Source organism: Terrapene carolina, unplaced genomic scaffold, assembly GCF_002925995.2.
Source record: "Terrapene carolina triunguis isolate 2854851 unplaced genomic scaffold, T_m_triunguis-2.0 Scaffold138, whole genome shotgun sequence".
Lineage (NCBI taxonomy): Eukaryota > Metazoa > Chordata > Testudines > Emydidae > Terrapene > Terrapene triunguis.
In genome coordinates, this window is record NW_020664489.1 from 5,774,206 (window position 1) to 5,796,683 (window position 22,478).

The 22,478-nt window shown below is 41.3% G+C and overlaps 1 protein-coding gene across 1 annotated transcript in view; it reads left to right on the forward strand.

Moving 5' to 3' along the window:
• RNF17 (ring finger protein 17) overlaps window positions 1–22,478 on the forward strand; it is a 223,743-nt gene that overhangs the window by 136,038 nt on the left and 65,227 nt on the right. The window contains exons 28-31 of the mRNA XM_026653404.1: window positions 1,806–1,921; window positions 7,039–7,346; window positions 9,618–9,781; window positions 16,133–16,252. Coding sequence (XP_026509189.1) covers window positions 1,806–1,921; window positions 7,039–7,346; window positions 9,618–9,781; window positions 16,133–16,252 — 708 coding nt within the window. The remainder of the gene's footprint in view (window positions 1–1,805; window positions 1,922–7,038; window positions 7,347–9,617; window positions 9,782–16,132; window positions 16,253–22,478) is intronic.

A 22,478-nucleotide genomic window follows, 5' to 3' on the forward strand; every position in this document is an offset into this window, starting at 1 on the left:
ATGAGCATGAGGGAGATCAGGAGATGGGATGGGGTCACTGGAGCAAGTAGAGGGGTTAAAGGAAGAAACCTGAAGATTAATTTGTGTCTGACTGAGGAGAAGGAGAGGGTTGAGAAGGGGGAAGGTCACAGTGTATTCTGTCATTTTTCTCTTAGAAAAAATTGGTGTGATCCTGTGCAGACAGAGAACTGGAGGGAGAGAAGGTTGAGGATGAGTCAAAGGTAGTAAAAAGGTGTCTGGGATTGTGGGCGTGGGAATCAATTAAATTGGAGAAGTAGAATTGTTTAGCTAGAAAGACAGCAGAACTGAAAAAGGAGAGAACAAATATGTAACTGAAGAAGTCAGTAGGGTCTTAGGATTTCCACCAGAGATGCTCTACAGCATGAGAACAGGAGTAGTGTACTGGGCTGGGGGTTAGCCAGGATGGGAGGAAGCTAATGAGTCAGCAGTACGCTATCATGAGCAATGGAGGGAATCAGCAACTATATTCAGGGAAGAAAGGAAAGAGAGGGCTGAGGGCAGACAAGAAGTCATCAGTGCTGGATCATCAAAAGGCCTAGTGACAGGGTGTATGGGGCGGGGGGCTGATTGATAGAGACCAAGTGATGATCAGGGAGAGGGAACTCAGCAACAGAAGGCTCAGAGAGAGAAAAAGCAGTGATTGGTGAAGACCAAGTCAAGTGAATGGCTGTTTTCATGAGTCAGCGAGTTGAATCAGGGTTGCAGGTCAAATGAAGTGTGGGCAAAAAAACATGCAGCTAAGGGCTCAGATGGATTGTCGATATGGAAGTTGAAATGACCAAGGATGAGTGTGGGAGGGGGGGTGGAGAGAGAGCCAGGAGTCAAAATCTGAGGGGAAGACTAATGGGAACTAGTCAGATGCAGTGCTGCTCAAAAGAGGAGAAAGAGGTGGAAAGGGAAGAAAAAGGAGGGATTGGAAGCAGCAGGAATGGGAGAGGGAAAGTCTAACATCCACATCCTGGTCTGAGCCTGGGTGGAGCATATGAGTGGCCTCCCTAAGAGATGACAGCTGCAAGAGGCAGTGTCAGAACAGATCCAGGTCTCTGTCTCTGTGACAGCCAGGAGCTGAAGAGAGCAAGATATGAAGAAGTCATGAATGGTTGCGATAGGGAGCAGTGCCCTCTGCAAAAGGGCTAGGCAGGCTGCTAATATGGCATGTAAAGAGTTAAAACTGAAAAAAGGAAGTATTTAAGAAAATGTAAGGTTTTAATTGGATGTGTTGCATAACAAACATTCTTCTTCCAGCGATGGTCCCTATGTGTATTCCATACATAGGGTATGCATGTGTGCCATGCACCTGAATCCGGAAATTCTTCAAAGCACTGTCAATTTGTCTGCACTTGAGCCATAGATCTCCTCGTGCTCCCAACAGAGGGTATAAGAGTCAGTGCAGGTCGATGCCTCTCCAGTTCTTCCTTACCACCACGCAACCGGAGTCAGAATTGTGTCCTCCTTCAACTCTTTGTACAACTTGTAAAAACATTTGTAAATAGTTATATTTCTTAGCTGTTCTCCATCCCCTCTGCTTCAGATCCTGTGGGATTGTGGTAAAAGGAGGAACTTTGATGGTAAAAGGAGGAGAGACGTTGACCCACACTGACTCTAATACCCTGAGTTGGGAGCACGAGGAGATCTACGGAGCATGTATGGGTCAACGGATGCTGCTATTAAGAATTTCCAGACACTGGTGCTCATAGTTACCTCGTGTGGAATACAGATAGGGACGAGATCTCAAACAACTTCCAGTTACAATAAGTAACCTCCATATTTTAAATTCCTCTCAGGAAAATGATGGATCTGAACCACTACCTGTGAAAATTTTTTGCAATGATGAAGCAGGACAGCTTATTGATATTTCTGAATATCTTATGAAAAAGGGTCTGGCTTTCAGAAACAAAAGGTATGGATATTCTTTTTAATATTACATTATTTCAGATCTTCTCCGTTAGGTTACTTCCAAAGTTGACATATACAGATTGGCATTTGTGTTACTTTTGTAAGTAAAACAAAAACTATTCCTGGGGGAATTCTGTAGATGCACAAAATTCATGTGTCCCGCAGAATTTTTTTCCACAGAAAATATATTTCTGCCCAAGAAGTGCTGCAATTCCGCCTTTCGCCCACCAGAGGCCACTGTGGCACCAGAACAGCTAGCAGCATGAATGCAGCTGGCTGTTCTGGCACCACAGCGGCTTCTTTTGGGGAAAAGGCAGAACTGCATCACTTCTGGGGCAGAAATGTATTTTCTGTGCGGGGGAGGGGAAATTCTGTGCGTACCTAGTATTGCAGAATTCCCCCAGGAATTCATCACAGCACACTGCCCGCAGAGCCCGGTTAGGAAAGAGTGGGTACATGGGGCTGCTGGGGGGATCACAGACTGGGGTTCAGAATGGCTAGTTGGGGGGCAGGGGGACAGACTGGGGGGCGGGCTCAGGAGCTAGTGGGATGACAGTGTTGAGCCTGGGAACGGTGAAGTGGGGCTGCAGGGTCACATGGGGATGGAGGTGGAAGCTGCAGAGACCCTTGGAGTTAGAGGGAGTGGGGACAGGCGCAGATGTGCGCGACTGAGTGGGAGAGGCTAGGGATCAATCAGGGTCTGCATGAGGGAGGCTCCCTAACAATCCCTCCTCACCCCTCCAAAAAAGCCTGTTCCATACTTCTCCACCCACACCCAACAACCCTCCAAATTCACATCCAGGCTCCTTCCCAGCAATTACTTCCTTCTCCCTCAGTTCCGCCATTACCCCTCACTCCCCCAAGCCTTTGCACTGCTTCTGAGTGGTGTGGAAAATACGGTTCTGTATTGTAGTTTAAATGAATTATTACTCAGTCAGGGTGGATTTGATTTAAATCACTAGTCAGGAACTCTATTTAATCATGGATTTCTACATAAAAGTGAATTCTTGTTGGTTGTTATAACCTTAATACATATTCTTCACTACTCAGAGATAGATGTAGGTTTCATTTTTAGAAGGTACACACTACGTTTTTAAAGTGATTTATTTTGAAAACTTTTCAGATTAGTTTTACAGCTATATCAGAAAATGAATGATTGTTTGGTTACTTCATTTACCAAAGGTAATTGAAGCAGATATTTATGAAGTCATTGGGAGGTGAACTATCTCCAGTTCAACAGGTTAATCATTAATATTTGGAGGATTTTCTTGCCATGCTCTATTAGGAGGAGAACATCACCAGACAGACATTTAAATTGTTTTATTTAACTAAAACAACAACATTGTGTATTCAACAGCAAACATATACTATTTTAACAAAACAAGCGCATGAATTTTTGAATTTAGTTAAACATTCAAGTTTTTTAAAATCAGGTTTGTTTTTAGTTAAAAACAATTTTAACAAAAATAGTTAAATGAAATATTAAAAAAAAAATTAAATTGATTGTGTCAGCCAGGTCAACATGAGAAACTTCAAATATTGGGTTCTGCAGCTAACTCAGTCGTCTTCACCTTCATTTTCCTGTTTGTTCATAATCTGGAAAAGAAAAACAAGCTTTCCTGCTTTTTCAGGTCCCAAATGATTTCTCAATTTGGAATGAATTAGTCCAAAGGAAGAAAATATTCTTTCTACACTGGCAGAAGAAGCTACTGCTGTTAAAAGTGAGATTATCACTTCAACGGTCTGTGAATCCAAGTGCTTAAGTGACTTCCACCAGTTCACTGGTGTGACTTTCTTTAAAACATCATCAGCAAACATATATTTCTTGAATGGTTCACCCTTAGCTCTGAAGTTTATTATAGTTGGCATTATGGAGTGATGATTGCTGGATGTCCATGTCATAGCCATCTCCTCTTCAGCAGCAGTTAAGGTTGACCCTGGTACTGAGTATTGAGAATATTTGCAAGAAAATGAGCTGGAGATAGTGCTTGTCCCATTCGTTTTTTTAATGCTTATAATTTAACTCTGTCATTGCATATTTCTCTTTTAAGATCTCACTCAGTTCCTTCCAAATTTCAACAGCGTCAGCAATAAAACAGCTATTTCCCTGCATTTTGTTCAAGGTTACAGAAATAGGCTTCAGGGTACTCAGCACGTGTTCAACATTTCACTTAAGCCCAATGTTGAGAACTTTGGCTGTGACAGTGCCATCTATTTTTTCACAATATTGTTAATCAGATTAGGCCAGTTCTTGCTATAGTGATCAAAACAGTCCACTACTGAGTTCCATCGCACATCTTGGTTCCTCCCACTTTTTTCAGAGCAGCTGCTACAAAGTGGTTGTTACAGAAGTATTTTGCAATTTCAACAACATTAGCCTTTATTTCTGGAACCACTGAAGTCTTTGGCTAGGAGGTTCATCAAATGAGCAGTGCAACCGTATGTTATTAGCTTGGGACTCTCTTCACTCTCTTCTAAATTTCTTCTCATCTTGGATACATTTGCAGTATTGTCTGTGACCAAGCTGCGTACTAGACATTTGAATTTTTTTTCAGTTTATTTTTTGCTGCTACTTCTTGTAAGTATTCTGCTGTGTGTGCATTTCCTGATCTATCAAATGTTTCTGTAAGGAAGACATTCCCTTCTTCTGTTGTCACACAAGCACGTACAACAAGATCATTGTGGACATTGCTCCACGCATCAATACTCGGGTTAACGATTTCACCCTCTAGATCTTTTGCACTCTGCTCAATTTCTCTTTCATACACTTTATCCAGCAATTTACCTGTGACATCAGCTCAGTTGGGTGGACTGTATCCTGGTCTTAATGACTGAACCATGTTAATGAAGTGTGGGTTCTCAATCATACGGAAAGGAGAGCGGTTGCATAAACAAACCAGGCAATTTTTTCATCAGTTACCTCTTTTTATAATCTGCTGGTTCTTACCACAAACGTATCTACGGTTGTTTCTGGATGATGGATTTTTTTTTTTTTTTTTTTTGCTGCAGGTGATATACTGTGGCTCTGTGACATACATGATGTGACTGAAACACTATCATTGGCAGATAACTCTGAAACTATAGAAAATTATGGTGATCTTGAAGGTGGATAGTCTTCAGAATCCTGTATGTTGAGGATGAATTCTCCTAAACAAAATAAGTCAATGCAGTTATTTAATTATTACCACCATACTGCTCATTTAGTATTACTCAGTGCATTCACTGACAGTACTTTAAAGGTGAAATTGTAAAAGGAAGATTTGTCTATTCAGCTATGTGTTTTATCACAACTGCATCTAAAATGATAGTACCATAGAGTAACAACTATCTTTTTTGCTCAAACATGAGAATTCAAGAATAGTCCAGAAGGAAGACAGGCAGTCCTTAAGAAAGAAGTGTGAAATAAAAAAGTTTACCAACCTGTAGTTCCTGCATGTTCAGACACGTTCCTTTCATCATCTTCAACACAGCTTTCTCCTGAGAAGGAACACTAGCATTTCTTTGTTGCACTCTTTGCATTTTGCACGCATGCCTGTTTTACCCACAGGTAGAGGAACTTTATTAAAATATTTCCAAACTGGGTCTCTTTTACAGCCTGCTGCCATTATAGGTTTTCTCTTCTAGTGAGAGAATGGTATGGGAGATCTGAAATCAATGAAGGCTACACAAAGGCTACGTCTTCACTACGGGGGGGGTCGATTTAAGATACGCAAATTCAGCTACGACGTATCATAGCCGACTTACCCCGCTGTGAGGACGGCGGCAAAATCGACCTCCGCGGCTTTCCGTCGACGGCTCTTACTCCCACCTTCGCTGGTGGAGTAAGAGCGTCGATTCGGGGATCGATTGTCGCGTCCTGACGGGACGCGATAAATTGATCCCCGAGAGGTCGATTTCTACCCGCCTATTCAGGCGGGTAGTGTAGACCTAGCCTCAGAAAGACCTCAAGACTTCTGGAATATGCTACTCAAACAGTTTCACTTTTGTTTCTACTGCCTGTCCCTCCCTTCTCACATTTATCTCAAGACTACATCTCCTTGTCCAGATCTATTCCACCCCCAACAATCTTCTATTGATTGAACTTTTTGAAACTTTGCACTTTTAGAGAGAGGTAAGGGAAAGGGATTGACTCTGTGTACACAAATTTGCAGAGGGAGAATAGGGTTGAGGTCTGTTATTTCTCCCATCCATCAACATTTTTGCTGTTAACAAGCATGTTATCTCTGGAGATGCAAATCCACAGTTTGAGAACTGCAAAACTAAGCATCTCTGATGGTATCGTCTAGACTGAGCACTGAGTCTCAGTGGGTAGATAGAAAGATTAACCTAAATAATTTATACAGAATCCCCTGGAACCCCATAAGATTGGGTCCCTAATCCATGAACTATTGGAACTCGTTTACAAAACTTTTCTTAAACATTGCATGAATATATTGTCTCATACTATACGATTAGAATTTATAATCCCTATTCCATGATGAGATATCTTTGAGCTATAATGTATCTTAATTAAAAAAACCCTGATTTAAATAAAAAAATCCGATTTAAATTAAAAATCGATTTTTATTTTATTTTTTTTAAATCATTGATTTTTATCCACCCTGCTCAGAGTTCTGTATTAATATGCCTAGTAAAGACTTTATTTGTCAAAAAACATTTCCTGAATCCTTTTCATTGTCTGTATTGTTACAGCCATACTTGTGGACAGGTATTTTTGAAATAAATTACCAAAATAATTGAAACTGGTGTGATTATATTATGTTATTTTGACAAATAAAATATGCAGAATTTTAAAATATTATGCATAGATTATTTTTTATTTATTTATTTATTTTGGTGCAGAATCCCCCCCAGGAGTAGAAAACTTACATTCTCTTCTGAAAACTTTATAGACAATTAACATTTTAAATTTACATGTGATAAAACATATTATCAGCATCACAGTCTAATGTGCATTGCAGTTACTTATGCTGATGGAGTAAGTATATTTTGATACCTGTTTCGTTAAAATGAATAGTTATAATTTCAAACTTCGATCATTTTTCTTTTTCTTTAGATTATCTTACTCTTTCATGCTTCAGAGTTTTCATCTTTTGATATATTTTGTGTTGTATCTGATAGAACTCATGAAATTGATCTAAGTGATGCAGATCCTGAGAAACCTCTTGAAGTTGCTTTGAAGCAAGAGAGTCCATGCTTAAATGAGCTGATTCTAGAAACTGAATGTACACCAAAGTGTTTAGTGCCAGAGAAAGAAGTTACTCTTTCTGTTAATGAACCTAAAGAACATGAGTCAAAGAAACTAGTGCTTAAGTCAAGAATGGATGGAGCATATAAACCTCCAATTATACCTGACATGAAAGAATTACAGGCTATAATAAACTGTATTGGAGATGATGGAACTATTTATATGGTGCCCAAATCATTAGGTAAGATTTTGAATTGCAGTAAATACATGTTTTTATGGTTCAGTTGCTAATGCTGAGCTAGGAGGGCAGTATTAGCGCATACATGGTCATTGAAGGTGCCATTCTTTGGATGTGACAAGTTCCTTTTGACCATGTGTTATCTGTGCAAAAGTAATCTGTAAGTTAAAAGTCCTTGTGGCTTTAAAAACAAATCTCTCTCTCACACACACCACCACCACCACCACCACCAACAACAACAACCCTGAAGATGACACCTTCTACAAAAGACACATTTCTATTTCTTATTTTTACTGCCCTCTTCACAGTAGTCTTTGAATGCTTTATATGTGCTATTGGACAGACATAGAGTAGTAGCTGTCATGCTGCATTTGGGAAAAAAATTAACTTTGTAACACTGCATCTTGAATATTAGGTGAAACTTAAAGTTTTAGGCCTCTTTGCAAATCCCAGCCTTAAGTAGTTATATGCCCAAATGTCAATGACTTTCAGTAGGCATTAGGTGCTTAATTCTTTTAGGTGCCTTTGAAAATTCCAGCCTAATTGACTCAGTATCTTTCGTATTTCTAATTAATACTAGTCGATTGCTTATTAGAAATCCAACGCTTTGTCTGCTACAAAAAAATTAACCACTTTGTAGTCTTAATAAAGATTTTTTGTTCAGTTATTAAAGATCATGTTTGCAGATTACAAAATTAGAAATACAGATTTTATAAAGTAAAGTAAAATTGATAGTCCCCCAGACCAGATTTGAGGATTCTGTGTTTCTCTTGCAATAGTTGATATGACTTGTATGTAAAACAATTCAGGGACTTTTTGGGAAACCTGTTAGTGTCAAGTAAGTCTCTAAAATGTCATTGCTACTTCCTCTGGAACTCTTTCTCTTTTTGTTTATTGCTGCTGTCTCACATTTGAATTTTATCAGCTTCCCCCTTGTTTTGTTTGCAGTGATATGCAGTCACAAAGCCTTATTTTCAGATACTTCATTTCAGAGATACAGTTACAGAATTAGGCCTGGTCTACACTAACCCCCCAAGTCGAAGTAAGGTACGCAACTTCAGCTACGTGAATAACGTACCTGAAGTCGACATACCTTACTTCGAACTTACCGCGGTTCAGACGCGGTCCACACGCGGCAGGCAGGCTCCCCCGTCGACTCTGCGGTACTCCTCTCGTTGAGCTGGAGTACCGCAGTCGACGGCGAGCACTTCCTGGTTCGATTTATCGCGTCCAGACCAGACGCGATAAATCGAACCAGGAAGTTCGATTTCCAGCCGCCGAACTAGCGGCTAAGTATAGACCAGCCCTACGTTGTTGCTTCTGTAATATTCTCTCTTCAACTGCTGCCTTACATGCCTAAAATTTACTCTGAACGCTTTTGGAAACTACAGTGGAGTTGCATCATAGGCGCATTTAACTTACGTGATTTTAACTATACGCGCTCGGCAAAACAAAAAAAAGAGAAAAATAACAATTTAAATACTGTACCTGTAGTGCGGGCGATTCCGCCCGCCATTCCACTCAATGAGCGTTTGACTATACGCCATTTTCGCCTTACGCGCTGACTTTAGAACCTAACCCCCGCGTAAGATGTGACTCCCCGTATACCTCTTTAGTTCATCTAGAGTTCTTCTGTATGTTAGGAAGCTCCGCAAGTTTACTGTATTGACTTCCTTGTCATTGATAACTCTAAGCTCTGTTTGGGAATCAGTTAGACTCTACAAATAAACAAGGAAGCAGTCCTAGATTTCTTTCCAACATGATAGAATCCTGGACTATTTATCCTTATATTCTCAATAATAGCAGTAACTTCCTCAGGGATGTGGTTTTGCAACCCAGACTTCATGTTTTATCCTGATAAAATGTAAATCCTATTTACATTTAATAGCAATTTTTTCTTCTTTTAAGAATTTGTATAACTAAGTATGAAATTTGGCTTAGAAGTTATTTCAGCCATTGTCATTAGGAAGTGATAAATGGTTTAAAATATGGAAAATATATTTTCCATAATATAACCCCTACATTTGCCACTATTATTCCAACACAATGGAATTATAAGGACTTGCAATAGGTAAGATTCCCAACCTAGTGGAAGATATTTGGAAATTAAAATGTGAAAAGCTGTATAGTTTAACCTCTAAATTATTGTTCTACAGCCCCAGCCTAGTATACAGTAACTATATATGTAGTGGTTAAAACAATTATTTGCACCTATAAATAATCTGAAATCCATTTTTTGAATTTCACTTTCTCTTTTACCCAATTCTTGTTCAGAAAATGAACTAAACAAATTGATGACTGATATACAAAATAACTTCAAATGTCTTGGTCTTCTGGAACCATATTGTTGGAGAAAAGAAGAAGCTTGTGTTGTAAGAGGATCGGATACCATGTGGTATCGAGGTAAAGTTATAGAAGTTGGTGGTGGTACAGTCAGGGTAAGTTTGATTTTTTTTTTTTTTTTTGCTTTTATGACAAATGACATAAGTGATCGTTCATAAAAGCACAAGACTAGCCACAATGGGTCAAACCAATGGTTCATTTAGCCCAATATCCTGTCTTCCAACAGTGGCCAGTGCCAGATGCTTCAGAGTGAATGTTCAGAACAGGGCAATTATCAAGTGATCCATCCCATGTCATCCAGTCCCAACTTCTGGCAGTTGGAAGTTTAGGGACACCCAGAGCATGGAGTTGCATCCCTAACCATGTTGGCTAATAGCCATTGATGGGACCTATCCTCCATGAACTTATCTAATTCTTTTTGGAACCCTGTTATACTTTTGGTCTTCACAACATCCCCTGGCAGGAAATTTCACAGGTTGAGTATGCATTGTGTGAAGAAATACTTGTTTGTTTTAAACCTGCTGCCTATTAATTTCATTGGGTGGCCCCTAGTTCTTGTGTTTATATGAAGGAGTAAATAACACTTACTTTCTCCACACCATTCATGATTTTGTAGATCTTTATCTTATCTCTCCCTTAGTCATTGCTTTTCTAATCTGAACAGTCCGTCTTTTTAATCTCTTCTCTAATCATTTTTGTTGCCCTTTCCTGTACTTTTTCCAATTCTAATATACCTGTTTTGAGATGAGATGAATGAACTGCATGTGGGTATACCATGGATTTATATAGTGGTATTATGATGTTTTCTCTTATCTAGCTCCTTCATAATGGTTCCTAACATTGTTAGCTTTTTGGACTGCTGCTGCACATTAAGCAAAAACAACAAGGAGTCCGGTGGATTTTGTGGATACAGACTAACACGGCTACCTCCTGATACTTGGCACATTAAGCAGACATTTTCAGAGAACTAACCTTAATGACTCTTTCTTGAGTGGTAACAGCTAATTTAGACCCCATCCTTTTGTATGTGTATATGGAATTATATTTTTCCAGTATGTATTACTTTGCACTGGTAAGCACTGAATTTCATCTGCCATTTTGTTGCCCAGTCACCCTTCCACCTCCCCTTCCCCATCCCTCTTCAGGGAGCCTTCTCACGAGCTTTTACAAAGGCAAGAGGTGGACTCTCTCCTCCAGCTAGGAGCAGTAGAACTGGTTCCTTTCCCTTGCAGGGGCAGAGGGTTCTACTCAGTACTTCCTAGTACCAAAGAAGGATGGCGGTTGGAAGCCGATCTTCAATCTAAGACAGCTGAACAAGTTTGTGAAACCCCAAAAGTTCAGGATGGTGACTGGCTACTGTAATTACTTCACTAGAGGAAGGGGACTGATTTTCATCCCTCCACCTACAAGACTCCTACATCCATATAAATATACATCCATCATACTGGAAATACCTACAATTTATCATAGACCAAGATCATTTCCAGTACCAAGTGCTCAGCCTATCCTTGGAACCTAAGGATATCTTCAAAGGTTCTAGCAGTAGTTGCGGCTTACCTTCGGAAGGGAATAATTCTTGTCTTCCGGTATCTCAAAGACCATTCTTTCAAGTTAGTGTTATCGTCAACCCAGAAGGCTCTTGCTCTGTTTCATGAGTTGGGTCTACAGCTGAATGTAAAGAAATCCACATTAGTACCAGTACAAAGGATACAGTTTATAGGGGCGTATCTGGACTCCGTGACAGCCAGAGAGTACTTCCCTTTAGACAGATTTGTGACTTTCAGGACTGGTAGGGAGAATTCAGAGGAGCTCTCAACCCACAATAAGAATCTGTCTTCAACTCTTGGGCCATATGGCAGCTTGTACCATTGTGATCAGTCCATGCAAGGTTATGCTCTGCTGCTTCCCAGGTTGGTTAGGAATTGTCTATTCTGTGACAGGAATGCTTTGGACTAATGGGTGACTGTGTACATAATGAACTCTCTAAACTAATGGAAGGAGCAACTCCATCTCTGTGCAGGTGTCCGTTTCTGTCACTCAGCTCTATCAGAGACTCTAATGACTGATGCATCCTGATTAATGTGGGGTTCCCACCTCAACATCTTCGTGGTTCAGGGCAGATGGACAGTCCCATGAGACCAATCTCCACATCAAGCTTTTGGAGCTCAGGGTGGTCAGGAATCCTTCCCTTCATCTCCTGCCCCTCATTGGGGACAAAACAATCAAGGCCATGACGAACAATATGTTCTGCTGCAAGTTTTACATCAACAAGCAGGGAGGAGCAAGATCTGCATTCTTATGTGCTGAAGCTACAAAGCTTTGGAACTGGTTCCATAGCCACCACATCCAGATCTCAGCAGTCTGATTTCCAGGCATCTGGAACACCACTGTTGATGCCCTCAACAGACACTTCTCCCATGACTACAAATGGGAGCTGGACCCTTAGGTTCTCCATAGCATATTTCAGAGTTAAGGATGGACAGAGATCCATCTTTTCATCACCTTTGAAAACAGGAAGTGCCTTCTCTTCTATTAAAGGGAGACTTTGGGTTACTGCTCCCTGGGGGATGTCTTGCTTCTACTGTGGCAGAAAAGTATATTCTGTCCCTTTTCCCCCAATGCCCTTAATTCTAGAGCACTGAATAAGATCAGGTAGGACAAGGTCAGAGTTATCCTCAAAGTACCTACCTGGATGAGACAAGCTTGATACCCTTACCTGTGTCAGCTGTGTCCAGCTGTTGATCAAGCACCAGACCATTCCTCATATCCTGTCTCAGGATGCAGGTCACACTCTACACCCCAGCCTGGCAGTTCTGCGCCTCAGGGTGTGGCTCCGGGATGGTTCTTGGGTATATAGATTTCCTGCTCTATGGTGGTACAGCAGGTGTTATTAAACAGTAGAATAACATCATTTGTCCCTGCTTACCCACAGAAACGGAAGAGATTGTCCACTGGTGTGGTCATCAGTGTTGATAGATGTTTGGCTGCTTGCATTCCCTCTGTATGCCGCCCCAGCTCTTCGCAGGTAGCTGGCACAGCAGACCTTGAGTAAACCGCCCAATGACCACAAGATCCATTAAGGCATAAAGGCACACAGCCAGGTTTATTGTTGACTAAGTACGGTAATAGCACCTGGCAGACTCTGAGGATACTAAGGGCACGTCTTCACTATCCGCCGGATCGGCGGGTAGCGATCGATCTATCGGGGATAGACCTAGTCTAAGACTTGTATGCCAGTGACAATGGACACAGCTCAGTGAATGGTGGGACTTTCCATTCCTCCCTCGGCTGGCCCAAAACACTCCTTCTGAAATATCTCTATACACCGATACAAACAAGTTACGTATTGCCTCTCTAACATATCCAGGTGCCACCCTCTGATATACCTAGGTGCCACCCATCACCTTGTTCATGTTGGTTCGATCAAAACATCTCTATCCATCATGCTGTCATCCTGACCTTTTAAGATGGGTCAGCGTATTCCTGTTATATTTGGGGGAGAGCAGGTTGTACCATACTTGGTATCAGGGTGTTCTGGTAACATGCTTCCGGAATGTATTTTTGTGAGTGTCCTGTGCCTAGCCTTTCTTAGGAAAGAGTGTGTTTTTGCAATACCAGCTCTGTTCTTGCCAGGCTCTGTGAGCGTGTACACAGGCAGAGCCTAACTCCTGCTTACAGCCTGTCTCTTGCTGACTTTGCTTTATATTAGCAAAGCTTTGACTACTACTTTAGCCCAGGCCTCATACCAGGCCACTGATATAAGGGCTTATGTATCAGGCTCTCTTCCTACTACAGTCAGTACCTGCGTCCAGAATCAATTCCCCTTTCACTCATCCTAAGCTACCTGCAGGATCTGAAGACATCTAGATTATCTATCCATTCAGTCAGGGTACACCTGGCTGCCATGTCCGCCTTTCATTCCCAAGTTGAGAGATTCTCCATTTTTGCTTACCCAGTATCATCCAGATTTATTAGGGGTCTGGGTAATCCCTTCCCCCACATTAGTACCCCACTCTATCTTGGGACCTGTGATGTGGTATTCACCCCCCACAAGGCCTGAAAGGTTTAAGATGGCTAAGTGGGCCATTTAACTGCCTGGACTGCATCTGGAGAAAGAGACAGGTACCAGGGATTTAAGTAGAACATGCTCAGCTGGGCAGGAAGAGGCGGGTCCTATATAAGCCTGGAAGCTGGCAACAAGCACTCCCTGGGAGAAGGGAGGTGTGTCTGGAGCAAGAAGCCTGCAGTTACTCCCTGGGATGATGGGAAAAGACACTGCTGGGGGGGAGGGAAGAGAGCACATTCAGCCAGATCGCAGGCAACGTCTGCTGAATTTTTGAAGAATGTCCCAGTATCTGAGATATGTAGAGCCACTACCTGGTCTTCAATCCATATATTTTTAAAGCATTATGCTCTGCGCCATACCATCAGATCTGATGCACCACTTGGCTTGGCAGTACTACCTTCGATTCTAGATCCTGTTCCAAAGCCTGCCCCTCCCCCTTACTTCTAGGGATACTGCTCAGAAGTCACCTAAAGTGGAGCACCTGTAGGGTCACTACTTGAAGAAGGAGGAAATGTTATTCACCCTGTTCAGTAATTGAAGTTCTTTGAGATGTGTCCCCCTATGGGTGCTCCACCACCCACCCTCCTTCCCCTTTTTTTTGGTTGTTCTCTAGAGCAGTGGTTCTCAATCAGGGATATGTGTACCCTTGGAGGTACGCAGAGGTCTTCCGGGGGTACATCAACTCATCTAGGTATTTGCCTAATTTTACAACAGACTATATAAAAAGCACAAGCAAAGTCAGTACAAACTAAAATTTCATACAATGACTTGTTTATACTGCTCTATATACTATACATTGAAGTGTAAGTACAATATTATCCCAATTGATTCATTTTATAATTATATAGTAAAAATGAGAAAGTAAGCAATTTTTCAGTATTAGTATGTTGTGACACTTTTTTGTATTTTTGTCTGATTTTGTAAGCAGGTAGTTTTTTAAGTGAGGTGAAACTTGGGGGTATGCAAGACAAATCAGACTCCTGAAAAGGGGTACAGTAGTTTGGAAAGGTTGAGAGCCACTGCTCTAGGTGATGACTGAGTAGAGAAGGAACTGAAGGTGGTTCACCCACACAGCCTTGTGTAGCCTCGGTGTATGCCATGAGGAAGCATAGGATAAGTGCACGGGCCGAATGAACTGCTAGCTAGAAATCTACAATTGAGAGCATGAGAGGCATATACAAATCTGAAATGGAGCACTCATAAGGAGACACTTCTTGAAGAACTACAGTTATTGCACAGGGTGAGTAATATTTTCTTTTTTGATTTTGCTGGCAGTAGTAAAACAGCTCTCCTAAGAGCATAGAAACTTTGTAATTATGACTTACTTATGGATTTCATCCTCTCTTGAATGTGGTCACCTTTTCAAAATAAGTAATCTATTTTTAAAAAGTTAAATGTTTCATAATGATCACATGCTGAATGAATTGCTGATATTACTATTATTATGTTTCAATTTATGTTCTCCAAGTAGGCATGTTCCTTTTATCTGACCCCCTATCTTTTGGCATGACTCTTTGTCTTAATGATAGTTTGCCTGAACTATCTATTCAGTTCTTCTTCAAGCATTTATCCTTATGTATAATGTACTTCAGGTTGTACATATATTCCATGTGCCGAGGACTGGAGAATCTTCTTTAAGCAGTGTCTATGTGGTCCATGCGTACACCCCCACTCTGCTCATGTTCTGCACCAAGGGAATAAAGGCTGCCAGACTGCTACCATTTTAGTTCTTTATTACCGTTCGTGCTTTAGGACAGAGCTTCATTGTCCATGCTGACTTTTTCCAACTTCACACTGTAAATAGTTATTAAAATTGTTAAAGCCTCTTAGTTCTGCGTACAGTTAGTTAGGAACTAGCTTATGAGGGGTCTGGTTCCTTATCTTGCCCCACTCCCAAAACAGTTCTGCTGGGAAACTGTTACCGTATGCCCCTCGTTTCCCCCGACCCTCCAATAGTTAAGGGGAGTGTGCTAGCAATCCCCGGCTTTAAAAGCTACAATAAGTGCCACAAGATGATTCTGATCAGACTACAGCACCTGTTTATAGTACTCAGGGGAAGCACATGTACCTTCCAAGGGCAGTATCTGCAGGTCATTCCTGAGTAAGACTGAACAGTGTAGGAAATTTAGGATTCGTAAATTTCTCAAGGAGGGAGCCATGAAGGCAGGAACAACGTTTGTCTGGGGAGATTCCCCCTTTACGTCAGCCTGAAGAAGGTATGGGTGGCCCTTATTTTTTGACCCCAGTCTAGCCCCACCTCCAGCTCTGAGACACCATGTGTTTTTAGAGAAAAGAAATTGTCTGTTTACCAGAGAGTGATTTTTTTCTAAAAAGCAGCATTTTTAGAAAAGTAATTTTTCATTTTATTTATTTTATATAGGTGCAGTACGTGGACTATGGCTACATTGAGAAGATCCCTCAGTGTCATCTCTATCCAGTCGCGTTGTACGCTGACATACCTACATTTTGCATACCATGTCAGCTCTATAAAACAGTGCCAGTGAGTAAACACTAAATTTGAAGACTTTTGCTAGTTACTAAAATTAATATACTAATTAATAGTACATGGAATAAAGGATACTCTTGTACATCTAGCCAGTATTTGGGAATTCAATTTTGAGTTCAGAGTGATAGTTTGTAGTGTCAGATATTCACTTATAAGAATGAAATTCTTGACTTTTGTTTTCTGTATTCTAAATATGTAATTTAAGTGCAGTTTTGTATTATTTTGTATTCACAGGCTGCCTAAAAACAGAAAGAGTATGAGTGATTCATTTAATAGTAGGATTGGAAAGCAAAATAGTTTAGTTTAAAGCAATTCTGTAATCTGTAGACACCCTCCCATCCCCTTCTAGCTACAGCAGTTAGGCACTCAGTTCAGAGATAGGGGACCTGTTTCAAGGTCCCTCCCCCCTCCCTGCTTGATTTGGAGCAGGGACATGCACTTGGGTCTCCCATATCCCACATGACTGCCCTAACCACCAGCTATAGTCTCTTTCTCTCTGGCCCAATTAATATTTATACAAAGTGGAACAGCTTCCACAGGGGACAGACAAAGACCCATCTGTGAATATCCCATAGCCTGAGGGGGGGTTAGGGCACTCAACTGGGATGTGGGAGGTCCAAGTTCCTGCTCTAAATCAAGCATACTGTGAATTTGAAAACAGGTCTCCCACCTCCCAGTAGAGTGCCCTAATCACTCTTGGGTATTCTAACACACACACACACACACACACACAGCAATCTGGATGGCCCCAGCTCTCTTTTGTGGGAAGTGCGATCTGGTTAATGTGCTGAATCACTGGATGCAGCCCTGCACCTGAAAATTGGGAAAGACCTAGTTTGTGAATTTTGCTGGGTCTTAGGCATGAGTTAGGGGGTCAAGCAGCTCGGCTGGGTCAGAACTTAAGTGGTTTTGAACATGCTCATTCGTGGGAATTTAGGCCCCTACAGGCTTAGGGAGCAGCTGAGTGGAGTTCTGAGGATCATCTGGGCACCTAACTGTTGGACTTAGGTTCCTAAATTCCTGTGTAGATCTAGCCCAATTCCTCTCTACTCCTGTCTGCTGAGAGAGGAATTGGAGCGTGCATTTAAGCTCTTCAATACACATGGCCCATAGATAAGTCTTTACTAAACACCCAAAATACTGGTATGATGAGAGCATGTTCTATAAGGAGAAATGAAAAGCTTGCTACAGTAGGTACTAAGAACAGAGAACAGTTTATAAATGCTAGATATTTCCAGGTGGTTACTAAGTCATTAAAATTCTGAATCATGCTGTAAGACAATGAAAAATATGCCCAGAAAAGCTGAACAACTTTGGGAGACGTTGCTCTAAAGAAGGACTATGGTAACCCTCGAGACTACTACGTTAGAACTAGGTGAGCAATCTTGAGAGCCATAAATAAGCCATTTCATATATGAGACATAATGTGCTAACATTAATTACTTTAAACACTCTTAGGTCACTATCATTTTGTTCCTTTATGTTCCCCTCTCATTTGATAAGGAGCTAGAAGGCAGAAACCTAAGTCCTTAGATAAAAAGGAGCATCACTTTCTTTGGGAAGAGCAGGGGCAAACCCCCACTAGGAGATTCCAATAAGAGGATGTCTAAGTCATCTCACTGCTCCTGCTCTACAGTGACTCCACCACACAAACTGGGTACCACAGGAACTCTGAGGGCACACTGACCCTCTGGAATCAAAATCCGCTGTCTCCAGCACTGGGGCCAAGGCTTCAATTATCACCTCAGCACTGAACATCATGTCAGTGATGATCATTGTAGTGCCAGCCTTGTCAGTACTTGATGCTACTCACTTCTGCACTAGATGCGTCTACTAGGTATATTGGCACTGTTGAGCTCAATTCTTGCTTCTCCTGCATCAAGGTTTACAGCTCTGCCCTTCTTGGTACCGAGGAAGTATGTGATATCAAAGGACCCGAAAACTGATGCATTCTATCTCAGAGGCTAATGTCATGTAGGAGCACTATACATCTTAGTGCTCAAGCTTCAGCAGTCCCCCAACAATGTGCATTTTCATCTTATGGCTCACAACACAGTGGGGAAGGATCCCCTATTTATTCCCCAAGGGGCCCTTATCGATCTGAAAAGAGAGGAGAGGGCTTAATTTGGGTCTAGGTCTCTCAGGGGAATGGGGGGATGAGAATAATATCCTAGACATCACACCGCTGCACCACCTCATAGGAAGAGATCCTTTTTTCCTACTCCATGTCAGGAATCTAGGATGTCTCAAAATGCAATACATGAACCTGAGCCCCGTGAGGAATTTTTTGAGCAGCAGCACTCTTAACCAGAGGATCAATTAATGCCAGCAGCTGTTTCATCCTCTTTCCCAGATGCAGCAGTGGTCCCATCCCAACTGGGTGAATACAAGAGCTTTCAGGACCTGTTCAGACAAATAGCTGATTCTCAAAATACCAGTTGAAGAGGTACAAGAATCCTCTCCTAAACTCTTGGATATTCTCCATTCATGGCACTGCCTATTAACGAGACAGCTATAACCTTGGTGAATACTCTGTGCTGTAAAGAGACTAAATAGAAGGACTCTGTATTGTAATGGTTCTATCTCACCTGAAATCTTAATTCCTGCATGCTGAATGTATGGAAACATGCAGAAGTATGCATCCTGTGGGTTGAGAGTTGCAAACCATTCGTGTGGATCTAAAGATGAATTATAGAGGCCAGTGTTACCCTCCTGAACTTGAAGCAACAGATGAAGGTGTTGATGAGTCCCTTCAAGTACAGAATTGGATGCCACCCTACCTTCTTCAATATTAGGCAGTAACTTAGATAAAAACCTTTTCCTCTATATAGGATAGGAACATCTTGTGTATCTTGGAACTATAGAAGTTACTCTACCACCTGTTGTAACAGCCTTTCCTGAGGTGTCCCTCAAAATGGATGGGGAAGGGGAGATTGGGAATACCTGCTTTTGTGATTCACTGCTTGCTACTTCCCATGAGTAATGAATGAGGAGAGAAGCTGTGCAACAGATTGAGTAATCTCTTAGGTGATCATTGCTTTCTGTTGGTAGCTTTTCTCTGAATGCAACTCACCCTAATCATATAAATGACCAGAATATGGACTGAAAATTTTCTTCAAAGGGAGACTTAGACATATATTGTCTGATGGTTAATTTAATACATTATACCAAGTTGTCTTAATGCTGATAATTGGTTGCTGGAGTGTTTCTACAGCTGTGGAGGAACTCTTCTGGCGGCCTGAGCTTAAGAGTGGACCCAAGTCCCAGAGCCTCCACCAATAACATTGGACGGCCACTGAATTCCACCTTTGGGGGCCATTAGCCCATGAGTAATGAATTTGGAGAGAAGCTGCTAACAGAAACTTATCAAATAACAAATTTACCTTGTTTGGGCAGGTAATCTCTGGCTGTTGTTGCGTCTGTCCAGTCTTGCCAATCAGCCTCAAAAAGATCCACATACAACCGTTTGGACTTTTCTGTGTCTGCTTGGACACGTGGCTTCCTGCACATTAGTCATGCAGAATGTAAGATTACACTTGCGTTGTGTGCAGGGTTGACTAGAGTTTGCATACATGCTGAGAAAGCATCTTATGGATATGTCTCTAATGATCGCTCACAAATCTTATATCACTAAATTGGTGGAAAGACCTCAATTAGGCGTGCAAGGTTATACCTTTTTCTCCACCCCTCTCAGTAAGACTTTGGTGACAGATGAGTTCCTCTTGGGATGGGGAGTGGAATGCACCTGGACCGTCATCAGACACAAGGCCAATGGACTTGCAAGGAGACTGAATTGTACATAAATATGTTAGAGCTCAGAGCAGTTCACAGAGCCTGTGCTGTCTTCAATCCTTTAATCAAGAGTAGGACTGACCAGTTGATAACCAACACCATGGCTATGCTTTATACAAACAGGTAGGGAAGGACATGCTCATCTTTGCTGTGTCCGGAAGCATTTCGGCTATGGAACCAGTGCATATTGCATCATGTATCTCTCAGAGCAATACATCTCCTCAGTCTGCAAAGTGCTCTAGCAGCTGCAAAGTGCTCTAGCAGACCATGGGTGGATGATCAAAGATTCGGTTGTACAGTTGTATTCCAGGAATGGGGTCATCGATCATTAGAACTGCTTGTAATAAACAACAAAAAGTGTCTTGATTTCTGTTCCAGATAATTCCCAGGGTATTTGGAAAGAACAGACAAGGTGCTGCAGGATCATCATGATAGGGGCTGCGTGGTTGAGGCAGTTTTGATACCTAGGATTGAACTTATTGTTTTATCCACTGAAACCTTTACCTCTTTTATCAGATTTGATATCTCAAGACAAAAGGAAGATTTTGCATCCAAACCCAGCCTCCCTTTATCTCTCAGCCTGGCTGTTGGATGGATGTCATTCATAAATGGTTTTGTTATTTGGATGTCCAAAATATTTTGATACAAAGTAGGAAAAATTCCACCAAACAAACCTATGCAGCTAAAAGGAAGAGATGTGGGATTTGGTGTGAACAGTGTCCCCTGCAACCCATTGACTTATTTTCAACTGCGTTTGGAATATTTACTTCACTGAAGAACTTTGGATTGTTAAACAGCCCTCAGAGTACACCTGGCAGCCATTTCTGCATACCATCCTCCTATCAAGAGTTAGTTTTTTTCCCCATCTCATTATGGTTAAATAAGTACCTAGTTTGGGTTTTTCCACCAGTAACACAACCTCCCTCACCATGGGATCTTCATTTGGTTTTGACAGGCTTAATTGGATCCTCATTTGAACCCTTGGCAACTTGTTCCTTATTATGCTTATCTATGGAGACTTCCTTTTTTATAGCAATTGTACATCTGTCAGAAGTGTGTAAATATAGACTTTCACAGAAAGACCTCCCTATACAGTATTTCATAGGGATAAAGTATCATTCAGACTTCATCTCAAGTTCTTACTCAAGTAGTTAAACTTCCATTTAAACCAAATGATCCACCCACCAATATATTCCCTAAACTATATTCTAATCAAGGAGAGGTTAGGCTGCATACTTCAGATGTTCACAAACCTCTTTCCTTTTATTTGCAGAGGACCACATCTTTCAGGTAGTTGCCTAAGCTTATTCTGGCATTGCTGATTATCAACCCAAAGGCTATTCAAATTGGTTTTGGGTTGTATTAAAATCTCTTACAAACTAGTTAGTCTAGATCCACCAGCTCAGCACCCACCTCCCTCACATCAAGTCACTGCTTTCTAGTCACAAGAGTGGAAAATATATATATAAAAAAAATGGATGAGCACTCGAAGAAAGGAAGAAGTTACTTATATTTTGAGATGTGTTGTCTATATGTAGTCCACGGTCCATCTTCCTTCCCTGCTGCTATGGAATCCTATAAAACCTGGATTGCACAGTGGCGAAGTAATTGAGTGGCAACTAGGCCTACTGTCACCTTAATGGCCTTGGTACAGGAGCATGAAGACACATAGGGGTACATGTGTGGCCCTAACGTACACTGCTGGTCAAAAGACTCAGATCTTGTGTGCCTGGGGTGCAGGCACTCCAACAGTAGAATACATATGGACAACACATCCCTAAGAACTTCAGTTACTGTAAGGTAGAGGTAACTTTTTTTATAACATGTTTCTACAGCATACAGATAGGCAGCAATACAAAATATGTAGGGAAAACATTCACAAATGGCTTTTTATTAGATTAAAAAAAAAGTTTGCATTCCGAATGGTCTCTGCATCTCATGACTGCAGAATATACAGTATTCTGTAGAATTTAGCACTACTGTGCCAAGGAATTGCCACTATTGACTAAAAGATATAGCCAGTTTGACTACATTTGTGGTTCATTGTTAAAAATTGTTCAGGAGACCAAATAATTAAATTTATTCAACTTTATTGTCTAAAGACAAAACAATATAATACAAAAAGGAGGACATACCTACCCTCCTCCTGGGAAGCAGTTTTTAGATTGCCGCACGTTCAGCTTACCCAGAAGGTGTGCTTTGTTGACCTGAATTTGATGGGTTAGCTTTTATGGCTCGCCACTGATCGCATCCGACCAGAAGATTTATAGGTTCTTATCCAATTCAGACTACAGAGTTCAAGAACTCAGAGAGTTCTCTAAATTGGGAGAGGACTCTCGGGGTGGTTGGCAAGAACGCGTACACTGAGGACAATACCAAATTGATAAAATCTTTATTGACATTAACATAAAAATAAGAAATGCAATGA